At 38.2% G+C, this 22,832-nt stretch overlaps 1 protein-coding gene across 7 annotated transcripts; it reads left to right on the top strand.

Annotated features, from left to right (window-relative positions):
- The first annotated feature begins 106 nt into the window (after positions 1-106).
- Positions 107-21,226, top strand: LOC139762856 (uncharacterized). 7 transcript variants are annotated; one of them, XM_071688075.1, is made up of 20 exons: positions 107-166; positions 3,733-4,184; positions 5,494-5,686; positions 6,404-6,502; positions 7,334-7,620; positions 8,060-8,347; positions 8,867-8,959; positions 9,744-9,827; positions 11,793-11,927; positions 13,200-13,337; positions 13,560-13,694; positions 14,726-14,842; positions 15,821-15,955; positions 16,166-16,303; positions 16,443-16,559; positions 17,665-17,802; positions 18,236-18,322; positions 18,892-19,026; positions 19,433-19,568; positions 21,184-21,226. In XM_071688075.1, the coding sequence occupies exons 2-19, from the start codon at positions 4,161-4,163 to the stop codon at positions 19,562-19,564; spliced, it is 2,475 nt and encodes an 824-aa protein (XP_071544176.1). In that variant the 5' UTR covers positions 107-166; positions 3,733-4,160; the 3' UTR covers positions 19,565-19,568; positions 21,184-21,226. The 7 variants fall into 7 exon arrangements, with proteins under 7 accessions (XP_071544176.1, XP_071544180.1, XP_071544175.1 ...); XM_071688079.1 differs by having other exon boundaries at positions 114-166; positions 8,060-8,212; XM_071688074.1 differs by having other exon boundaries at positions 114-166; positions 16,410-16,559.
- The last annotated feature ends 1,606 nt before the right edge of the window (positions 21,227-22,832 follow it).

The raw sequence follows: 22,832 nt of genomic DNA, 5'->3' as shown, positions 1-22,832 counted from the left end.
GATACATCACTAGAGGAAGTTATAAGATAATACCACTGGTTCTGTTATCAGTGTACGCCTTCCACAAAGCCCCTCCTTATCTTATCTTGTAGAACATGAGCTCCATGTCCCTGTGGTGAGTATGGATGGCGTGGGTTAGTGTGTGTGTGTGTCATTAACGTGCGAGGTAAAACCTGTTCTAATTAGCCACACTAGTGTCATAAAGATTAACTGCCAGTGTCATTGTATGTTTCTATATTCACAGTGAACCTCAGAGTGTAATATGGTATTAGTGTACTGGTTCTCAAGGTCATTTTTGACCTTGTTTGCCCAGTTGACTTGACCTCCCAGTGCCTTGTGTGTGTGTGGTGAGTGGCAGCAGAACTCATTGAAAGAACTAAAGATATTTGCAGACAGATTCTAATACCAATTGGGTCGTTATGGTGACGAGTGGTTGTCACTGTTAATGGCAGAAAGTGTTTGTAGATGAATGAACTTATGGCAGCTTTGAATAAGGTGTCTAGTTCTTCATTGTGCTCTGTATAATCGTGAACGTAAAAGCTAAATTAAAAGCGGGAGACAATTCAGTGAAATTCTGAAACGACCGGTTTTTGGCAACGTTCATTGGGTTTGTGGTATTCGTAATATAGCTTGCGTCTATATATTTTTTCAACTAATATGTTGCAAAGATGTGGCAGAAAATTGATGGCTGGTGGGTGGCCATGGCGACCCAAGTGAAGTACATTGGAAGCACAAAAGAGCTAATAGAGAAGGTCCAGAGAAGGGCGAAGGAAGACGGTCCAAGGATCTAGAGAGCTGCTGATGTACAGGGAAAAAGTAGAAGCCTTAAATATGTCAACCTTGGTGTGAGGATGTGTGAGAGAGAGAGAGAGAGGCTTGAATTTTCAAATCAATTTAGAAAAAAAAAAAGTCAGTCTTGAACAGTTCTTGGAAAGGTACAGTGGAAAGAACAACAAGAGACCATAGCAGGAAATAAAAGAAGAGACTAGACAGAAACAGATATAAAAAAAATACTAAATAGTAAAGGGGTTTTGGGGAATGGAATGAGCCAATGTAGCTGGTAGTAAATGTGGAAAACATATAAAAGTTTGAAGTATAATTGGAGTAGAGTTGAAGAAATGGGTCCCCACTAGTGTGCAATTCCTCCCCGCATGGTACAAATAAGTAATTAGACAAACATAGATATACATCGCCGTTTTCTGCATGTGTGAGGTAGCGTCAGGAACAGACGAAGAAATGGCCTTACAGTAAGACTTCTTTATTGACTGACTATGTCCATTAAATTGTGCCGGGGTTAACAGAGGAAGACTAAACGAGAGGATATATTGAAAAGACAAACGGAAAATACGTTGATAAAAGACGTTTGTGACATACGTTCACCACCGTGTCAATTGAGGTGGGAATGATGAATTCAACTTGATGGCGTCTCTCATTGAAATCCATGTTTGGGGAGTGGAATTTATATGGTCAAGTTTCCGAATGAATATATCTGAAATGGAGAAGAAATATGTTTACAGTCTAGTTACATGTATTAACCTTTGTGTGTTTACTGAGTGTGCTGAAAGTGAGCTTTATGCAAGGGAGGCAAAGGAAAAAAGATAATTGATTTGAAAATTCGTGGAGACGGGGACACACACACACACACACACACACACACATATATATATATATATATATATATATATATATATATATATATATATATATATATATATATATATATATACATACATACATATCTACCAAAGGAGCCCTATACTTTTATGTTGACAACACCATTAGTGTGTAATTAAAAGTATAAAGAGTAATTACAGGTGTATAGAGAAAGACTGGTTGAATTTAGATTCTCACTGGTATACAAATTTTAAGAATATAAAGAATACATGAAATTTTCCCGTATCAGCATGTCACTTAGACTGGAATCAGGGGAAGTGATTCACCATCATTACTTCTATAAATCTTATCCTCACTATATAGAATTTTGCAAATGAAGAATATCACATAAACTACATATGCTTGAGTTTGAATATGTGGTGTAAAAGAACTTAGATAGAACAAAGATGAAGCCACATTTTATAAGGAGATTCGATCATGGAGCCTACACAGAACTGGATAATTTCTATTGGAATATGAATTAGGAAGCAGAGATCAGTTGTCAACATGCGAGTGTCAGTATTTGTCGAAGATTCTTTGAAATCTAGAGCGAGGGAGTATGACAATGGCTAGTTATAGCTTAGAATAGGGAGATGTGGACTCCCCTGGTGTAACGGGTCGCCCAGGGTCGAGCGCATAGGTTCGAATCCTTCTGGTTACGGCAGTCGGCCCACAGTCAACCCAGCTGTTCGTCCATCTCATATGGGTGGGGCAAGAATGAGGGGGAAAGAATATGAAGACCATATTGTCAACAAGGCAGGAGATAATCCGAAGCTTTTCCAAAAATTCATTAGGAGTAAATTATCAGTTCAGGAGCAGCTTATCAAGCTTAGGGTTTTAGAGGAAAGTGTTGCAAGGGATGATTTAAAGCTGAGTGACAGGTTCAAAGGTTTTGACAGTAGAAAACTCTATTACTCTAATACCAGTGAGATGGAATGGTTTAGAGGTCCTTGAAAAAAATTATCTTTCTTTCTTTCATACTATTCACCATTTCCTGCGTAAGCGAGGTAGGGTTAAGAACAGAGGACTGGGCCTTTGAGGGAATATCCTCACCTGGCCCCCTTCTCTGTTCCTTCTTTTGGAAAATTAGGAAAAAAAAAAAACGAGAGGGGGAGGATTTCCAGCCGCCCACTCCCTCCCCTTTTAGTTGCCTTCTACGACACGCAGGGAATACGTGGAAAGTATTCTTTCTCCCCTATCCCCAGGGATGGGGGGACTTAACTCATATATAGCTCATATATAGCTCATGGTCCTTATGACATTCCTCCATGTGTGTTCAGGACAAATCTTATAAGATCTTCTAGATGTCTCTGGAGGAAGGTAAAGTGCTAGGGGAGAAGATGAGGGCAAATGTTATACCTGTCATTGAGGAAGGAGGCCACGAAGTTGTGATGAACTACGGACCAGTTTGCCTGATGAATGAAGCCATTAAAACACTAGAAAAGATAACCAGAAAGCATTTAGATGACTACATTCATAAGAGACTGCCTAAGCAAAAGACAATACATATTCAGGAAAGGTCCTATGTGAACATACCTTATAGACATATGTAAGAGACTGAACTCTGATTTTGACAAGAGAGCTCATTGGACTGCTTATATTTTGCCTGTCATGAAGCATTTGACACTGTACTACACAGCAAAATGGTAAAGAACCTAGATCATCATGTAAGAATAAGTGGAAAATTCCTTTGATGTATAGAAAATTACCTTAGTGGAAGGGAACAAGGGGTGCACTTGGTAGTGGGCCAGAAGTTCAGTCCAGCAAACTTTTTGATCCTGACCATGAGGATTCATCTCATTCCAAAACCTACAGTGAACTATGATCTCTAGGAGATACTTCATCCAGGAACCCTATGACATATCCTCACTTCCCACTCTTGTATGATAGTATGATAGTCTCATTGCTGTTGTATTCTTTTATGGCCTCATGTGTCCTGCTGTGTGTTTGTGGATGTGTTTCTTTGAGCAAGAGTTTATATTTTCAATATGTCACATATGTGTGGTAAGCAAAACATTTATTTTTCATGATATGATCCAGTATATACCTATACAAAAATGTTTGTATGATTCCAAACAGGAATGTATCCTGCAAGGTGGCGATTGGACAAAGTAAAATAAACGGGAGAACATACAGTGTGCTGACTTGCAAGGGAGGAGACCATACTGTGTGTCAGTCCACCAGTTGAAGCAGCCCTCATCAGAGGGAAGATCATACAGTGTGTCCGTCAACCCAGTAAGGCAGCCTCCACCAGGGAGGACACAACGTCGTGTGTCAGTCTGCCAGGTGAGGCAGCCTCTGCCAGGGAGGAGACCATACTTTATGTTGGCCTGCTTGGCAAGGTAGCCTCTGCCGAGGAGACCTTATTGCAAGTCAAACCTCTAGGTGTGGCAGGTTTCTCCAGGGAGATAATCATACTGTGTTTAGGCTGCTGAGTGAGGTGGTCTTTGCAAGGGAGAGGGACTCCACAACATTTTCAAGCCCCCCACAACATCATATTTGAAGAAATGAGTGACGACCATCCCTCAGTGGTAAGCTGGTTAGGTCTTTATTCATCTCCTTCATCCATTCATTATATTTGTGTATATATATATATATATATATATATATATATATACATGTGTATGTGGGTGGGTTGGGCCATTCTTTCGTCTGTTTCCTTGTGCTACCTTGCTAACACGGGAGACAGCAACACAATGTAATAAAAGATAAAAAAGTAATATATATATATATATATATATATATATATATATATATATATATATATATATATATATATATGTACATCACAGTGGTGCACATATGCATATAAATCATAGCAATACACATGATCTAAGTATTTGCTTGTAACCACAAGGAAAAATGAAGCATGATAAGTCCCAAGTGCACTTTTGTGTATTACATCTTTAGGAGAGACTATAGGAAGATGCAATAAGCTAGAAATGAATATCCCATCTCTGCCACCTGTTTCTGCAACATATACTCACAGATCCTCCCCATAACATGACAGAACAAATACACACAGAAATGACCTCAAAATCACCAAACAATTGTGCTCCTGATTCAAACATCACAGCACCAAACATACATCCATCTGAAACCACACTTCCCAGACATACATGAGTCACACCCTCCCTTCTGCATTTGGTTCATCACCCATCCTTACAATGCTACTAACCCCAGTTCAGCATATCATACCCATGTTGCAACTGCAATGATGTTCATTTGCCCTGCACTCTGAAAAAGAGATTTATGTTCAGAGAGAACAAAACTGAGTGAGCAAAGAGTGGCTCAGGGTGAGAGTAAGTTAGATTGAGAGTAGATGGTATTTAGGGAAGCCTCTACATGTGTATCTGAAGTGTGTTGCATTCAGAAAATGGGAGGTAGATGCATCAGAATGAGTTGTGAATGGCAGAACAAAGTTGATTTGTGAAACTGTCCTCTGTAGTCCCCTTCTTTTACAACAGTCACAAGTTATTTTACTGTCATATTTGGTACCCATGAAAGATTTGTGGTGAAGGTGAAATATTTTGATTGAAAAATTGTTTGTGAGTATTTTGTCAGATGATCCATGGCATAATTCTATAGTGTTGTGTCTCTCTTGAGAGTGTGGTAGTGTAGGGATAATGTCCCATCTTGACTGCATTGGCTTCCAATGCTTTGCTCCTTCATCTATGGTTGCTGAAGGGTTTTTGCAGCAATATAATTTAAGGTGGTATTAATAATACATGATTAACCTCAGGTAGTACCTGGGCTGGGTACACACCACTAACACATGATTCACCTCGAGTGTGTACTATTTAAGGTGGAAGGCAAAGATTGACACATGCTCCTCACTAGGTGCCGAGTGCTCTGGCTGGAGACACAGCTGGGGTGGAGGCAGCACTGCAGAGAGGTGCCCCGGTGGATGAAGTGGATGAAGGTCGCACGGCTCTGCAGCATGCTGCCGCTGAGGGTCTCTGTGAGATTGTGCAGCTCCTCCTTTACTGGAAAGCTGACTACAACAAAAAAAGTACAAGTGGTGATGACAATGGTAAATAAAACTTCATTTCGTATTTGCCCTATACATGATGGAGTCAGCCTTGTCCTACGTACACCCATCCAGGGCAATACAACACGTGTCAACACAGTAGTCATTCTTTCTTGCTCTTTGCCACTGTATAGACTCTTAACAGATCCAACAACTATATATCCATTCATATATATTACCTTCCAGCCTCTCACATGCTCCCTGGTAAGTAATGATTCTGTTTGAACTTTCAGAAATCTAAATTCACTGTAAATGAATCCATATGATTGAATACAAACCACCATGACCACAAACATTGACCCTACATATCAGTATGCATCCTCTGATTAATTGTGTTCTTCAATATTGTCTAGTTCGAGATTTTGTATAATGTTTAAAATTCTTAGGTAAAAGTTGATTCTGTGTTTGCTATGAACAGTTTCATGAGTAGTTTTTCCATAGTGCATGAATATAGAGACATCTGTTAAGGGTAGAATTATAGTGAAAGAACTGTACGATTGACAATAATTTTTTTGTTTGTTCTTTATAATTTTTCTATAAAACAAGCACAACCCTAAGACTGCATAAGCCTCAGAAACAAGGATTACTGGGGTTCCATGATTATGAACAATTATATATGGAATATATTGTACTAGATATATGGTTTAGGGGAGCAGAGATGTGAGTGGATATGACTCTGTAGTGTCTTGTTATATACCATAAGAGTGCTTGTCTCCACAGGCGGGACAGCAGTACATCTAGCAGCTGAGGCAGGTCATACAGAGGTCCTCAGGCAGCTGTTTACAGCCGGTGCTCATGGGGAGGCTCTGGACCATAAAGGTGAGGTAGCATAATACTTTTGGACTCCTTTGGAGTAAGTTCTTCATTGAGACTGCACTCCCATGAGTGATAACTTACGTATGGTGAGTCCGGGTTGTAGCATCTTCATCGGATGAAAGGAAGTACAGTCTCACTGAGGAACTTCTTGCTTCAAAGGAATCCAGCACTTCCCTGCCGCTACTGAGATGCAGCCTGAAAGCTACAGGAATCCCATAAAAAAGGACCTGCAGTAGTGTTAAAAAATTTTAATTCTTTCAAACTTGTACTCTGTTTCCAACCTTAGGGAAATAGTGTTAGGAATGGATGACCATGCCTTAGAGGAAAAATCATGGTTCCTTATTTTAAGAAAAATATAATTTTACCATTGGGGAAGATTTCCAGCTGCTGCTCCTACCCATTCATCACCTTCAATGAGAAGCAGGAAATACATGGATAATACTCTTTCTTCCTTATCCCTAGGGATGATATTTAAGTTATAGATAAAGTCCTGGCATTTAGTAGTTAAAATGACTTATCTTGAAATTACCTATGAAGATATGGATGATTTGCAAAGAAAGGGTTAATAGCCCATGCAGTTTTAATTATGGTACCCTATTTCCCCTCATGTTAACTCCCACGGCTTTAAGGCTGTGTATAGTTAGTAGTGGGAAAAGGTTGGACTTTCCTGCCCCAGAAACCTCTCCTATGGAGCTTCTTCAGCATGTATGCATTCAAAATGTATATGGGCAGCTGTGGCTACATCTGAGACTAGGATGCATCTTTCATGAAACCCCCTTGTATGTTACACATTTACTGTGAATGTCTTCCATTAACTTCCATTGACCTTACTAGGACGAAGAGCATCACACAGGGCAGCTGCCCGAGGCCAGCAGGGGTCCCTGGAAGTACTGAAGAGCTATGGCTGTAACCTAGAGGCTCGTGACCATGGGAAGGCCACACCTCTCCACCATGCTGCCTTCAGTGGTGACCAAGGATTGGTGAGGTGGTTCGTGCAGGCTGGTGTCAACACTATGTGTAAGGATAAGAATGGTCGTCTGCCCAAGGATGTGGCCAAGCGATATGGCCATCACAGTGTTCATCGGTATCTGAAGGACTCTGGCTCAAAGAAGAACAGTATGGTACATGTAATACTGTACATAATCTGTCTATCTATCTGTCTTTCACCTTCACTTGAGTTCTAGTTCACTGAGGTGGGTCAGGTGAACACGCACTCTGCAATACCCCTAACCTTACCCTTTTGTAAAACATTTTCAACCCATGTCCAGTGTGTTAAAGTTACTTGTCTTTACTCAGTTTGTTTATTAATGATTGCTTGTATGGAGATTTGTTCTGCATTGAAATACTGTGTTGTTTAAAGGGTAAAGTTAGTTATTTTTTCATAACAGTGTAAACTGCTGTTTACATGTCTAGCCAACAATTTTCAAGGGCCAAAATTTTGCCAAGAAAGTTGATACAATTACACATATGTATGTATTATATTATGAACAGCATTATAATGCTGTAGAATAATAATGATATAGTTGTTGTATCAAAATGATAAATATGATTCATTTACAGTTTGGTATGCCGAAAGTACGCAGGAGTATGAGGGAAAATAGCAGCCATCAACGCAGGGTACACGAGAGCGCCCCACCGCAAATAGAAGCAACACAGATATCACAAGCCATGAGCTCACCCTCTACAGATTCTCCAGATGTTGACCCGCCACAGGTGGAGTTGCCTTCCATTGAGGCTGCTGCACCATTAGTTTCCTCCACAGTAAAGCCTTCGCAGGAAGATGCCAGAGTATCAGATGGATCCTTATCACCGCCAGACTCCCCCACTCGCAGAGTTGTAGAATTAAGGGTATCTTTTTTATATTAGTAAACTTATCTATTGATATTAGTAGGTAATGATTGCTGAAAATCATAACTACATGCCAAATGAGAAAGTTCTAATTATTTCATTGAGGTGAATTAGATATCATCCACCTGAAAAATGCATTCTTACAAAATGGCAGTAGGCAGAGAGATGAAAGATCCAAATTCTGTCCTTGATATACATTATATACATTCATGGTAAATACTGCAGGTAGTGTTTGAGTATGTTCGTAGATTTTTTAATGTTTCTAAAATTCATTTTATGAAGATGAACAAGGAGGTTAGTGATATATCAACCTTCTACTGTATGTGTTGTAAATGGTGTATTTTTTTTTTTTTTTCTCCAAAAGAAGGAACAGAGAAGGGGGCCAGGTGAGGATATTCCCTCAAAGGCCCAGTCCTCTGTTTTTAACGCTACCTCGCTGATGCGGGAAATGGCGAATAGTATGAAAGAAAAAAGAAATTACAAAAAAGGCACTAGCATTAATGTTTGGTACCCACACAGGCTGTAGAGCCGCGGCGCAGAACTTGGAGCTTGAGGTCATCAAGGGGCAGGACCAGCCTTAAGAGCCAAGTAGAAGACCTAACAGAACTCAAGGTGGGACAGCAGCGAAAACCTAGCAAAAAACACGATGTCACTTTCTGAAGTTTCTTTTGTACTACTTCAAAACTTTAAACTTCCTTTTACAGTGGAATATTATAAATTTATGAATGATATGACCCATCCACTCATATACACACATATTTATATACATACATGCACATTCACATGTACATATACATATCTACATATACACATTTACATACATAAACATACAGACATATACATATATATGCATGTACTACTTATTCATACTTGCTTGCCTTCATCCATTCCTAGCACTACCTGCCCCACAGGAAACAGCATTGCCACCCCTCTGTCAGCTGGGTAGTGCCAGGAAAATAGAGAAAAAAGGCCACATTCATTCACAGTCAGTCTCTAACTGTCATGTGTAATGCACCAAAACCGCAACTCTCTATTCACATCCAAGCCCCTCAGATGTTTCACATGCCCTGGTTCAGTCCATTGACAGCACGTCAACCCTGGTGTACCACATCAATCCAGTTCACTATATTTCTTGCACATCTCTCACCCTTTTGCATGTACATCTCTTGCCCTCTTGCATGTTCAGGCCCCGATTACTCAAAACCTTTTCCCTCCATCCTTCCAATTTCAATTTGGTCTCCTGCTTCTCCTTGTTCCCTCCACCTGTGACACATATATCCTCTTTGTCAATCTTTCTTCACTCATTCTCTCCATATGTCCAAACCATTTCAATATCCTCTCCTACCCTCTCAACAATATTCACCATTTTCATACCTAATCAGCCTCTGTTACCCAGATGAGGCAAGAGGAGGAACTGGATTTCAAAGAAGAGGAAATTGCGAAACTTCAGAATCAGCTGAGCCGTGTGGAGCATGAAAAGGTGAGACAGAATAATAACTTAAGTTCAACTTGTACCTAGGTACTGGAAGTGTACTCAGTTCCTCAGAATCTTTAAGGTTTCATTGCAATTTTACCACTGCATTATGATGTATGGATGTCAGTGGACATAAATGTGTGTCTGCATATAATATACAATATATTACTTTCCCTTGTGCATGTTCCTGCAGCACTCAGAGAGCTAGCCATTTCCACCATGCAGGCGTCCAGAAGATAATGAGAAAGTGGAACTTGTACATGCCTGAAGAGTGTAGTTTCAGATGGATGTATGTTTGGTAGAGAAGTTTGATATTGGATTATGGAGGTAGTTTAGTGCTTGTAGAGTTGCAGTGCATTTTTGTTAGTGTTGCATTTTGGAAGAGGAGGGAGATATCTGTGAGCATTAGTTGAAATATAAAACAAGGATAAACTTTTTATTTCTATTTTGGGGTAGGTGGTTGAATATAAACCGATTTGGATGGGGGGGATCTGTTGGTTTTATAAAGATCTGAGTGCCAAGCATATTGAGATGGGATTGTAAAGTGTTCTTGTTTCATTGTGCACTGTTGAATATGTGTGGTTGCTGGGCAGCTCGTGATTGTTCTGAGTGCTCTATATTGAGTAAACTGTAGATTTGTTATATTTGCTTTTGATGGTGTAGATGACTTGGAGGAATCCATCATTTTCTTGCTCTTGATCAGAATGCAGCTTTGAAGTTGCAGGAGTCCCATAGAAAGAGTCCGGGATCTCCATCTACTGCATGGGGTGTGATATCACCCGGGCTGTTTATTCTGTTTACGGATTGGGTGATGAGGGAAATGAATGCAAGAGCATTGGGAAGAAGGTGAGGTCTGTAGTCTTCTGGGGGCTTGGGAGGTGAGTCATTTACTGTTTGCTGATATGTAAGGATCTAAATGGCTGGCTCGAAAGTGTATTCATGATGGATGATTCTATATTCCCAGCACCATTGATATGGAATGGGAAGGGTTTCTTATAAATACAGAAATGGCGAGAAAAGACAAATGGGATACAAAAGAGCATTAATAACACTTAGGGTCCACATGAACTTTCTCTGTATGTGCTAAAGAAGTGTGCAGATACGCATAACAAGTCACTTGATATGTTGTTCAAGAACTTGCTGGAGAAATGTAAAGTACCAAAGGAATGGAAGATGGCAAATATCATACATATCTTCAAGGAAGGAGACTAGTAAGTTGCACTGAACTACAGACCAGTCTTTCTGATAAGTGTAATGTAAAACTTTGGGAGAGATAGTGAGAAAGCAAATGGATGATTACTTCAAAAGAAGCAGTTCCCTAGATGAGAAACAGTGTGGAGTTATGGAAAGAAAGGTATGTGTACTGAGCGTTGAAGACTTCTAAGAGTAAGTGAACTCCACTTTAGACAACAAAGATGATTGTGTGGATTATGTTTATCTCAGCTCCCTGAAAGCATAGACACAACATTACATAGGAGGCTGGTAAATAATTAAGATTAGGCAGGAAAAAGGGGTAAACTCCTTCAATAGATAGATTATCTCTGTAGAAAGGAACAAAGGATTTACAGTGTTGGTAGTGAGCAGTTCTAAAGAAGCAAGGCCAAAAGAGTTCATAGCAGGTTTGAAACAAGAATCTTGTTAGAAAAGCTGTAAAGAAGAGCTTTTGTGATATCACAAATATAGGTGATTGGAATAAGTAATAAGTAGTAAATATACACAATATTCATAAGTCCAAGTTGTAAGACAGTAAAGACAACAGCCCATGTAAAAAGCACAAGCAAGCATCACCCAGAAAATTTTACTTTTTGTCTTGCAGGATCACAAATATGGGTCTTTTACAATTTCAGCCTTGTTCAACAAGTCTTTGGGAAGTATCACATCATGTGAGTGCCACAAAAGAGTATTGTACATAAACATGATAGAGAGATGTACAGGAGTCTAGTGAATAATAAAAATGATGTACATTGGCAGGGTCAGATGGAGGAGCAGTTGAGGGAGCTGGGTCATCACCTTGACTGTCAGCAGCAACAACTTGCGGATTCAGTTGACTCACAACAACAAATCCAGGTGCTCTCTGTACAAAACGAGGAGTACCAAAATCAGCTGGTAGGTTATAAGCTATATCTCTGAATAATGGTGTTCTTTCACAGGAACACTACACGTCAGTGGTTATAGTAACCAGCATTTAAGGTTATGGTCATCAGTGGTCAAAGCTATGTGATGACTTGTGGATATAGGCACTATAGGGCAGCGTTCATTACTGACTGTCACCATAGGATATTGGTTAAGGTGATCAACACTAGCAAGAGAGCAGTGGTCATAATTTGTTGGTACCCTATCATGTTGGTTGTAATGATCAGGACCACAAGGCAGATTTCAGTGTAAATAGAGCTACCAATGTAAGGTTATAACAATAAGCATCAGAATAAAATAATTATACTGGTCAGTGCCAAAGGAAGATGAAAATGAACAGAGTTAATCTCTAGATGGTGTAGGTGTCTCAACCATAGGTTGGTGCATATCTATATGTATTTGAGTAATCGTTATCAGAGGTAAATATATAGGCCAACATCACTGATTCATTATAGTCAGAAGTTGATAGTGATGATGATGACCATATGAGGATAATGATTTTTTGGAAACTGATGCAGTCCTAAGCAGGGATGAAACTCACGGTACAAGCTTACAAACTAATCACTAAACGAACTTTAAATCAGTGTTTCCCAGCTGGTGGTTTGTGTGCCTTAATGTTTTGCATGAAAGCTAAGCAAATGGTAATTAGTAATAGTCTTAAAAGCTCCAGTCTTTTGTAAAAAAAGAGATTAGTATGAGTCTTTATATCATGGAATGCTGGACAGTGTACATGCATTTCTTTGTTGTAAGTACTGTCATTAAGATAAAACTTGTAAAGTACAAAGTATGAAGCTTTCTCAAACTTCAATCTTTTCATGTTTAACTTAGATCTTTTCATGTATGGTGGAACAAAGTTGGACAAAGAGTGCAAGCCTAGACAGGTTGCTGTATGGACACTAAGTCATTTGAAAAAGCATCCTCTGGTCCCTTATGTTATTTAGTGGTCCATTGGAGATGAGTCCTCATCTCAGATATATCTCATTTGGGGAATGAAATGTTTTTTAACAAGTTCCCAAGTAAATTCTCTTATTTGTTCAAAGGACTCTGTCAATATGTGACAAAAAAAATATCATTTGTTGAGACCATTGTGAAAGTGATGGTAGGTGAAGGTCATAACTAATTGATGGCACTGAGAGTACTACATAATACCATCTGTATTAGGTCAGTCTTCAAGTGTTTGGAAGAGAGATTGAAAAAAACCCATCTTCATTGCAAAAATGGTTATAAAGTGTAGTTCATACACAGGCTGAAAAACTGAATAGAGAGGTTGAACTGCTGGAGCAGGATGCTTTTCACAAGGAGACTATTGAGAAACTCACCAAGGAGATTGAACATCTTTCACTGGAACTGAAAACAAACGAAGAAAAACTTCTCCAGAGTCAAGTAAGTCTCCCTTACACAGTACTCAGTTCATATATGAATTGCTAGCACCAATGAGATGCATTTTCCTCTACATTCATTTTTATGAGCTTATCTCATAGACATTTTCACTCTCAAGGGGAAAATAAATAGTTGCACTTTATCGGAAGGAGAAATGATGCAGAGTTCAAATTTCTTTCATTGATTTCAAGGTTTGCTAGTAGTGTATCAAGCAATTTACCTTAGCAGGAGGCCTCATCTGAAACTGATGATGATGAAGAAGAGAACTCGGCTGCCTCCAAAATTGCTTCATTGATGAATGAGGTGGAACATTTGACGTACATGTTAAATGAAACTGGCCAGACAGCAATCAGTAGTCAGGTAAGGAAAGAATAGATAATGCTTACAAAGTTTGTAATTCTTTGGGGTGGCAGGATGTACTTGTATATATTTCAATGTTTGATAATAATAGTTGGGCTGAAGTAACAGTATGTCCACATGTCTTATTTATTTTCTCACATATGTGTAGTGAAATAGAATATTAACTTGTATGATGGTACCCAATATTTAAACCTAAGAACATAGTTTGTATCACCACCATATTCTCACTTCTGTCTGACTGCCTTTATAGGTGGATGCTGCCATGATGATTTCTCCCATGTCTACATTAATTACTTTGTTTCCTCATGAATGCTGTATAAGCAAAGCACATGATGGCTTGAGCCATGGGATAGCAGTGGCTAGGCTTACAGAAATTTGAAAATATCCAGGAAAAATATAGAAAACTCTAATGTGATAGAAATTGATAGAATTTTATAGGAGCTTTACTTCCTGTAAATAGTGTAAGATATTTAAAAAAAAGATACATGATCTGGCTCTACATCAAAGTGTTGAATACAAAGATTGTAACAAAGATATAGATTACTTCAAAATATATCAGTGTGAATGTGAATTGTTCTACATATTCTGGTGTGTGTGTTGTAAGAGTAAAAATGTTTGCTAACTCTTAGATGTGTGAACTTTGCTCACTTTGATGTACGATGACTGACATTGAAGATACTGAGACACATTTCCATAATATAATGAAGAAGTAGAACATAAGGAGAAAGAATTTTGGTTAAGAAACTTTAAATGCGTATGAATCTAAAAGTGGGGATTTTCAGAGATACCTCTGAAAATGTAGTGAAATTAAAGAATCTCTGCTAAATGGAGCCAGATATTAATGCAGATAAAAATTAAACATTTGATATTATTCATGAATGTTGTGGAAGAGAATAGCAAGGTTACTATAAAAGGTTCAAGATGAATTATTGGGTAGCATATCAAATTTGAAATACTTTTGCACCATTCTTGAACTTGGAAGTAGATGTGGGATAAATGAAGGTTTCAGTACAATGACTTCTCTTATACAGGAAAAACTGGAGAAGAAAATAGCTACATTGAAGGAAGAAGATGAGATCAACAAGAATACCATTGCTGTGTTGTCAGAGAAGCTGCGAGAAGCTGAGGAGAAAGGGGTTAGCAGCCCTGTAAGTAAGATTTATGCATGTCTTCCAGAATGAAACAGCACATCATAGTACAGCGACACAGGGATGGAGATACAAGACCTCTATGCAACCACGTCAACAAACTCAAGCTTTATATAGATTTTTTCACTGTTTCCCATGTTAGTAAATTAGGTAGCACCAGGCACAGATGAAGAAAAGATCTCATTAATTCACATATATCCTCTGGCTCTCCTGTGTTATGAACTTAAACTGCAGACCCTTATTCACAACCAGGCCTCACAAATTTTTTCATGGTTTCCACTGGCTGCTACGTATGCCTTGGTTCAGTCCATTAACAGCATGTTGCCCCCTGTATACAACACTGCTCTAATTCATTCTATCCCATGCATGCCTTTCACCCTCCTGCATGCTTATGCCTTGAGAACTCAAGATTTTTCATTCCATCCTTCCACTGTATTGATGTTGCTAGATTTTCCTGCTTTTATCTGTGCTACAAGTGAAAAGTCACCTTTGGTGAGGTTGTGTCTTCAGAGTAAAACCTTATCAAAGAACTTTTCCTCCCAAAGGAGTCCGTCCTTTCCCTGCTATTGATTGTAGTGCAGCCTTGGAGTTGCGAGACCTCCTGGAGAAGGAGTTGTGGAGCTTGATAATGATAATTATAAATCTTTTACATTTTCTTTCAAACATGTTTGTTATTTCCTGTGTGTGCAAGGGAGTTCAAGAACAGATGACTGAGCTTGAGAGGGAAAAGTCCTTGCTTGTCTTCTTCCTTTGTTCCTCCTTTTTGGAAGATAATACAGGAGTGGTAACTAGTGAGATACATAGATAGATACACAGCTAGTTTATGATTGATGCAGTCTGATGTACCCATGAAATTAATTATCGTATGAACTGAGAGAAAATACAAAATCTTTATGTAATGCAAGTCTTGTAATATGATTTATAAACCAGATAGAAGTCTTATCAGCATGACGTCACAATGTGTCTCACTTGGGGCAGGATCAGGATGAAAGGCTTAAGGAACTGCAAGAGCAGGATGAGGTCAACAAGCACACCATAGCAACTCTCAATGCAAAATTACAACATATGATGCAGAATCTGAACGACCAAGACAACAAGATGCTAACTTTACATGTAAGTCACCTTTTACACAGAAGATAATGTATGGTGTGAAGGTTTTTTGTGAGATTCTCAGAACACTTAGGGATGATTTGTAGAAATTTCCATGGAAAAATAGATATTTTCCGTGACATATTTATAGTCCATATTATCTTATTGGGTAAGAAAATGACATAATCTTAAAGTTTGCCACTATTCTTATGTTAATTACTGAATATTTTGTAGAAGCAGCAGCATGCAAGAATAGAAGAACTGACAGAGCAAGCTGAAAAGGATCAGAAAACCATCTCTACTCTCATGAAAAATGCCGATCAACTGTCACAAAAACTGAAAGAGAACCAAGAAACTGTTTCTTGGTATCAGGTAAGCTAGGAGTCAGATTTCAAAAGACACTTAAATTTCACTGTATATATTCATTGATAATCTAGTCCAATATTCTCATCAGTATATCCCATACTTTGACTATGAGAGACATCACAGTCATCTGCAAGCCCAATTGCAGCTGAAAGAAAAGGAGCATGAGGAACGTGAGAAGGTCAGCCACCAGACTATCATTTCACTGAAGGGGGAGATGGATAATGTGATCCAGAGGCAGGAGACTGACCAACAGAAAATGCCGGTACGTAGTGCAGATAAACCATACACAATCTACTTAGAAGTTATTATTTGAATTAGGTATGCACATATATCTAGATTTTTTTTTTCTAATTCCTAATTACTTTTGCTTTAATGAGGTAGCATAAGAAACAAACAAACAACAGCCTTATCTTCACACACTTACACTCTACTTGTGATATATGATTCAGAGAAAGCCTGCCATCTATGACCAACAACCCACAGTTAGTTCTTTCTGTGGTGTACCTTGAACCTTGGTTCAGCCTTAAGCCCTTGCCTGGCCCTACGTACCAAATCACCCCAGCTCATTTTTTCCCTGCATATGTTTTTTCTTGAATATTCAGGCCCTGATAACCCAAAGCCTCCCTAATTCCATCCTTCCATTTTCTTGATCTACTTTTCCCTCTTCCTCCCTCTATTTCTGAAACATTCATACTCCTAATCACTCTTCCTGTGCTCACCCTCTCACAGTTGTGTTAACCACGACATTCGCTCTTACATTGTCATTTCCCAGACAACCAAGCTGCTTCACACCACATACTGTTCTTTGCCATTTCATTTCCAACATATCCACCCTCTTTTGTGCTTTTGCATTATGTGTTCAGTACTCGTATCCTTCCATAGAGCAATGTCAAGACTACTATATCTTCATCCATACCCAACTTTTCTCTATTGGATGCTCATCTTTCCCTCCACACACTCCTCAGTGCACCCAGAACAAATAGTATATATTTCACAGTACATAATGATACATGTGATGTATACTAAACTGTATATTGTGAGATACTTTGCCATATACTGTGCTCTGTATAGTATCATATGTGGTAACATATGTGCAGTTCACTAAATAATCTGAATTAACATGCTTTACCCAACAGATTATGAGGTAATATGTGTATGATACACAGTACACTGAATATCATAATGATTACTGTAACATAGGTTCTGTGCACTGCACAGTATGTATGTGCTATGCACTAAACAGCATGTAATGATATGTACCACAATATGTACAGTTTATATTAATTTATGTACTGTACTGCATACAGAACAGTAGTATAATGTATAGCGTACTCAGCTTACAGTGATTGATACTCCACACTTCACAGTATGAGCGGGGTGCAACAGTGGTGGCACTACAGAAGAGGGAGGCAGCCCAGAAGCAAACCATCAAAGCCCTGGAGAACAGATTGAACCACCTGACACAAAAGATGGCAGATGCCGAGCAGGCATCACTGACTGTTCAGGTACTTTGTCATATGCTGTTCGTATGTAAGACCTTATGATAAGTTTAAATAATGCAACTTTTAAACATTGGATTACAATTGTTCCATATACTTTTCAGTTATTGTACACACGTAACAAACTTTTCTATAAATGTCTATCAGTTACGTATTAATCTAATAATTTCCCTTGATGTCAGCCTCATTCAACATTGTAAACTTATACATGTACCTTTTCTAATTAAGGATTCCCTGTCACCAATATCTTTTAAGAACAAAACTCATTAAGCTGTTCCCTGTTTTCATTTACACCAGGAACCCTATACCTTGCAATTTTACCCTCAGCTGTCGCCTCATTCAAAAATGAGTGTAAGTGTGCGTGTTTACATGCTCAATATGTGTAATCATATTGGACTGTATACTTATCCTGGAAAATAAGACATATATTGCTATGCAGAAGGAGCAGCTGGAGACCATCAACTCACTCCAACAACGGGTGGAGCAGCTGATGCAACAGAATAGTGGATCAGGTGGCCTGGAACAGGTCAGACTCATCATATTAGTAGTTTATTAATATTCCAGTCTTTGCATTATTTTTTATGTAACATGCATTGAAATACTCATCTAGATAAGTTATTCATCATGGTAATCACTAAAGGCATGTACACTCACTCCCCATGATGTATTAAAGTGTTCTTTGTTTTTCTGACATATTTAACATCTTTCAGCATGTTTTTATGGAAATGTTTTGTTTTAGTAAGGTTTATACATCTATGCTACCATTCGTTATGTTATCACTCATAGACCTGTGTGTTTGTTCATATATGAAAGTATCATTTTCTTCCTTTCCTTAACAGAAAGACAAAATGATAATCACTCAGTCAATATGTAAAAATCATGATGAAACATACACAGTCTACTGTTATCTTTAATACTGATAGCACAACAACTTATCATAGGCTTTTTATGGCTAAGTTTACTTTGAATTGTTTATCTCATTCTGTGAGTATGAAAATGTTTTTATACAGCTTGAAAAAGATAGTAATTTTGAAGTGGAAAGAAAACTTTACTGAGAAATTAGAGGTCAATCAAAATTTTTTTTTTCTATGGCAGGATGATCAGGCAAAATTACAAGAATTTATGGAAGAAGACTATAGGAATAAGCTTGTCATAGATGCACTAAATAAAAAGGTTGATCAACTGTCGGGTGAGCTGAAGAAGAATTATTCAAATTTCTTCTCTTGGCAGGTATGCTTTTAACTTTCTTATGACCAAATGAAAATATTCATTGATTTATGCAGTAGTTCCAAGCCTTTTTCAGTTGGTATACCCCCTTCTCAATGACAAGTCATATTTTTTTTGATAAAAGAAATGTTAATTTTTATTTCTTTATTGATGAATCTTGGCAAAATAATGAAGCTTTGAGCAAATCTTATGTGCCAAAGCAGTGCTCTTCTTACACAAAATAGCCCAAAGGTAATATACCTTTTACTTCTTAGAATGTGTCTCACGTACTTTCTTATGAAGTTTCATGTACCCTTTAAGATGATCCCATGTTGGGAACCAGAGGATTAATGTACCTGCTTAAGTAATTCTTATGAGACTTTGTATAGATCCCACATGCTACATTTGTCAAACACCAGAATTTCCGCAGGCTCAGCAGAAAGAAAATGATAAAGAACATGAGGAGCGTGAGGCAGCCAGCCAGCAGACCATTGCTGCACTGAAGCAGGAGATCAGTCATCTTTCACAGAGGCTGGCAACCTACCAGAGTACCAACAGTTGATCAGGTACTACTAGGATCTGCAGTAGTATTGTGAAAGTGCTGGGATATGATTAATCTGAACAGACAGAGATGTAGTTTGTGGAATATATGCTAAAGAAAAGCTCATGATGAGCTTCTTAATGTTATTCTAGGATATTTATACTTTCCATTTTTCTTGCTCTCAAATAGTACAGGAACATATGTGAAAATGCAAATTTTGATGTATGAAAGACTTTCCTGTCAGGGAGGTCCCTTGATAGAATCTGTAGGATTGCTTAGGGTTAAAAAACTCTTAACCCTTGCCGTCTGGTGATATAAGTGCCTCTTAACTCATTGTTCACCACTTACTTATTTGACATTAGCAGCCTGCTGGCTTGGTCCAAGTCCACCCACTGGCCAGTCATCATCCACTCCACAATGATGTTATCATTCCCTGTTGTCTTGAAAAACCTGAGTCATCGGTTGAAACAGTTGCAAAGCTGAAGGAAGGTTCAGGTGCCATAGTTATCTCTTTCAGTTTAGGGACATGGATTACTAGAAATAGTGGGCAAAAGAGATATTTTTGGTTCAAACTTTTCCAGTGCAAACTTTTCGGTGCATCTATGGCTACTGCCTCTCAGTTGAACGTCAGAGAGGCACTGGTTGGCAAGAAAGCATTTTCTTTTTTTGGTCAAGACCATCTGTCTATCTATATCAATGATGCCTGTTCCCTTTGGGTACTCCCTCATGGGGGTAGCCATGACAAAAGTCTCCAAAACTGTTGAACTCTAGTCCTGCTTCTTAGCCTTTAGTTTATTAACCTTAACAGGCCATTGGCAAAGGGCAACAGTAGTGCAGTGTGTCTACCTCATAGTCCCGCCTAATGTTACAATGTACTACTTCTACCTAATGCTCCCAGCTAAGGCTCCTACCTACAACTTTTACTTGAAGCTCCAGTTTAATGTTCCTACCTACTACTTCGACCTAAAGCTCCAGTCTAACATTGCTACCTACTACTTCTGTCTATTGCTCCTACCATGCCAAAAGGCCGGGCTAGCGCAAAGCACTCACCACAGGAAAATCTAGAGTTGTGAAGAATGAGTTGTATGAGTTAAGGGTTATCAACTGCTATTTGTGACAAGGAGAAATTGAATGTTTGTGGACAGAATACCAGCAGTGTACATGTAGGAGAAGCGGAAAGAAAAGACAGCTACCCCTGCATGTTGTAGAGGGCAATTAAGAGGGGTAGGGGCAGGAGAGCTGGAAATCCTTCCCCCTTGTATTATTAATTTCCTAAAGAAATGACCGAGAAAGGGGCAAGACAAAGATTTTTCTCTTAAGGCCAGTGATTCATTCCTAACACTACCTTGTTAAGGTGGGAAGTACTGATTAGATATGAAAGAAAGAAAAAAAAAAGATTTGATATGGTCACAAACTGGAGAGACTTTATTATATTATAATTTGAAGTGTTCTTAGGGGCCACATACCATGGAATACCTGGCATAGGTAATCCAGCTCTATATCATTTCATATAGTGTCAAAGGAAATGGGTTTGTATATAGAGTGTACTTTTACTAAAGAAGAAAGGTATTTATGTCGGAATATACATATCACAACAATAATGTCACTGAAATATTCATGATAAATTTTTTGTCTTTCAGTATATGTTGTCACCTGAGAGAAACAAAACAGCTGAAACTACAGTCTGAAAGAAAGATGGTCTTAAGTATGGTAATTTGGTTTAGCTAAGAACATAAACATGACTATTTAGTTCTAGAATCAAAACTCATTTGGAAATTTAGTGGACTGAGTTATGAAATGAGTCCTTTATCAGAACATTACATGTCTTTAATCTGATTAGCTAGTGAATAGAGTGAAGATGTCATAAGACGAGAACAGAGAGAAGTTTCAAGCAAGTAATTTTCAGACATATACACCAGTAAAACATATACATCAGTAGAGTCACAGGCTGTATTGCAATGGGGAAAATAAAATCACAAAAGAACAAGTTATGCTACCGTTCAGTCATTGTCACCTACGCATGATTACTTGTGAGAAACTATCTGATGAGGGAAGAGGGAGTTATTCAAGATATCTTTGGAGTATATTGAGATAAGTAACTCCAAATGTAATAAATCCATACAAAGACATTTACAGCCTTGGGATTGGTTGCTGGACTCAGTTGGGTAACTTTGAAAAAGTTAACATGAAGTAATGTCATAATTGTGATATTCACACTAATGAAGAACTTTCAAAGTAAATGTCAGAGTAATTCTGCAGAATAAATTATGTTTGAATGAATATAGAAAATACATAATACCAGTGGCAGCTGAGATTAAAATGCCAATGTTAAATGACATAAACAAAATTGATATATGAATTCACCCGTGGGCCTTTTTATAGTAACTAATAACAAGTGGAAGAGGCTTTAGGAATGCTTGAAATTTCAGGATCCTTGATTGCGGTTGCACTGAATTAAGAAATTGATACTGCAGGAAAATTGGCAGACACAGAAGCCAAAGTTACATCACATACTTTGGAAGCAGCCAAGTATGGTGTACATGACTTATTTTTATGAACATATATATATTTAACAAAGACTCTTAGAAATGCAGATTTTCCAGTAACTTTATTTCTTGTTTCAATAATAAAGAATGGGACCTCTACAGAAAGCTAACAGCAACTGCATTTCTTGATTTTCATACATTGTATGCAGCAATTGTCAGTACCTCTTTTCATACAGAAAAAGAAATTACTATCCTGTTGCAAACATGAAAAATTCAATTTGTGGTTTCAAGGTAGCCTCTGTAATACTCAAGACAGACTGGACAGTTCAAGAAAGCAAGGAGGGATTAGAGTTTGTCCAGTACTGTTCCACTTACAAGTAAGGTGATGGGACAGCTGTTTAAGAAGAGAAAAAACATGAAAATATTAAAGAAGAAATACCTTCTAGGCCCCACCTTAAAGACATCAAACTTGACTGGAATGATCCTAAATATCATCTTTCCTTTTAAGAATGATGAGGTACATTTGAGAATATTGTCTTAAGGAGTTAACTGTTTGGTGCGAAACATATTTTTGTATAACCAAATGGGTGTATTCAAGATTTAGATAACCTAGAGACAGGTATAAATGTAAACAGTCAAGTTTTGCTTTCTCTGCTTTCTACTTCCATGGAGACGATTATGGTAAGACTGATAGTATCAACCGATGAAAACCATTTGTATGAAGAATTTGGTAGCTCACAAGGAACAGTGAATGCCTCTGACTTGTTTCTGCTCATAATTATATATTTGAAAATACAGACTTT

This window comes from Panulirus ornatus, chromosome 45 (assembly GCF_036320965.1).
Source record: "Panulirus ornatus isolate Po-2019 chromosome 45, ASM3632096v1, whole genome shotgun sequence".
NCBI classification, from domain to species: domain Eukaryota; kingdom Metazoa; phylum Arthropoda; class Malacostraca; order Decapoda; family Palinuridae; genus Panulirus; species Panulirus ornatus.
This window is presented reverse-complemented; position numbering and strand designations above follow the sequence as displayed.

Coding starts and splice junctions, on each gene's coding strand:
- LOC139762856 (XM_071688072.1), top strand. CDS start 4,161: ATGAGTGACGACCATCCCTCAGTG. Junction 5,687..6,403: donor TACAAGTGGTGATGACAATG/GTAAATAAAACT, acceptor TTGTCTCCACAG/GCGGGACAGCAGTACATCTA. Junction 18,323..18,891: donor GATCAGGTGGCCTGGAACAG/GTCAGACTCATC, acceptor TTTCTATGGCAG/GATGATCAGGCAAAATTACA.